Source organism: Galeopterus variegatus, unplaced genomic scaffold (genome assembly GCF_000696425.1).
Source record: "Galeopterus variegatus unplaced genomic scaffold, G_variegatus-3.0.2 Scaffold1798, whole genome shotgun sequence".
Lineage (NCBI taxonomy): Eukaryota > Metazoa > Chordata > Mammalia > Dermoptera > Cynocephalidae > Galeopterus > Galeopterus variegatus.
The window spans coordinates 160,384-161,681 of record NW_007727909.1 but is presented as its reverse complement, the minus strand read 5'-3'; the positions used below and the strand labels follow the sequence as shown (position 1 = coordinate 161,681).

The 1,298-nt window shown below is 53.2% G+C and overlaps 1 protein-coding gene across 1 annotated transcript in view; it reads right to left on the bottom strand.

Annotated features, from left to right (window-relative positions):
• USP22 (ubiquitin specific peptidase 22) overlaps positions 1-958 on the bottom strand; it is a 44,106-nt gene extending 43,148 nt beyond the window's left edge. The window contains exon 1 of the mRNA XM_008579007.1: positions 788-958. Coding sequence (XP_008577229.1) covers positions 788-958 — 171 coding nt within the window. The remainder of the gene's footprint in view (positions 1-787) is intronic.
• Positions 959-1,298: the final 340 nt, after the last annotated feature.

Genomic DNA, 1,298 nt, shown 5'->3' with positions numbered 1-1,298 from the left:
GCTCACTGGCTGAGCGAGGCGCGGGGGCAACGCCGAGGGTTGTGATCCCATTGCTGGTCCCGGTCCGGTGCGGGGGCGACACTGAGGGTTGCGATCGTTGCGGGACACGGAAAAAGACAAAAAAGGAGAAAAAAAAAAATCACCAGGGAGGGGGAACTGGAAGGCGAAGGAAGGGAGGAAGGAAAAGGGGAGGGGAGAGGAGGGAAAGGAAAAATGCAGGGAGATCCCCTACTTAATCCAACGCAGAAATGAATCTTACACACGTTACCTGTCTTAATTCCGATACTAAAAATATGAGAGCAGCTAAAAATATGAGAGACTGTCACCTGTAGTACACCGGTTTTAATAAGTTAATGTTTTTTAAGGGAACACATTTAAGGGAGCCCATTAGCAAGCATCCGACTCTGATCCTAACAGAAATCTCTTTCACCTGATTTAGTTCATCCTGAGATAATGATCCTCAGCATTACTGATAAAAGGAAAATTAACGCTTAACATTCCCTTTGATCCCAGCGAATCTGTTAGTTTTCCCACTAAAAAGTGCTACTCACGGGGGAAACTGCCTAACAAACAACTCCCAATCTCAGATTGTAATATGCAAAATCGCGTTAAACTGTAAAATCAATGTTTATTCAGATACTTGGAGAGAATAACGTTATATAAAAAAGCCTAATTGCTCGGGTGTCCTGATTGGGAAACAATGTAACACTGAGTATCACTTTCTCAATGGCTCTTGGAGGGGCTCAGTTCCTGACTAGAGCCTCATGGCAGGATGCACAAGCCCCACCTTCCCATCAGCCTGGTCTTTTCTTTCAAACCCACCCTGCGTGGCTGCAGCACAGACCCGCATGGTCATGGCCACGCGCCTCTGCTGGACGCGGCTGTCCTCGCCCGGACGCAGGGCTCCCTCGGCCTCCAGCCTCCCGCCCCACAGCCCAACTGGGGGAAGAGCCACCATCGCCCTGTATTCTCTGTGCCTGCGAACCCCAAGGACCACAGCGACACCCTAACGACCCCTCGTCCTGGACGTCCGGCTCCGTGTCCTCATGCAGGCGACCCCGCCCGACCTGAGTGGATGGACACTCCAGTGCAAAGGATCCCCAAGACGGAGACAGGGACTGACCGCCGCAGACCCCGACTCAGGCCCGGCGCAGTCTTCCTCCCTTTTCTCATATTTTGTTATTTCCTCCTCGGCGCCCCCAACCGAAACCTCCCAGCCCCGGAGGCGTCCTCGCAGGGGCCTCACGCTGGAACGCCGGAGACCTGCCTCGACAGTCCCCTGCCCACGGTGGCACTCG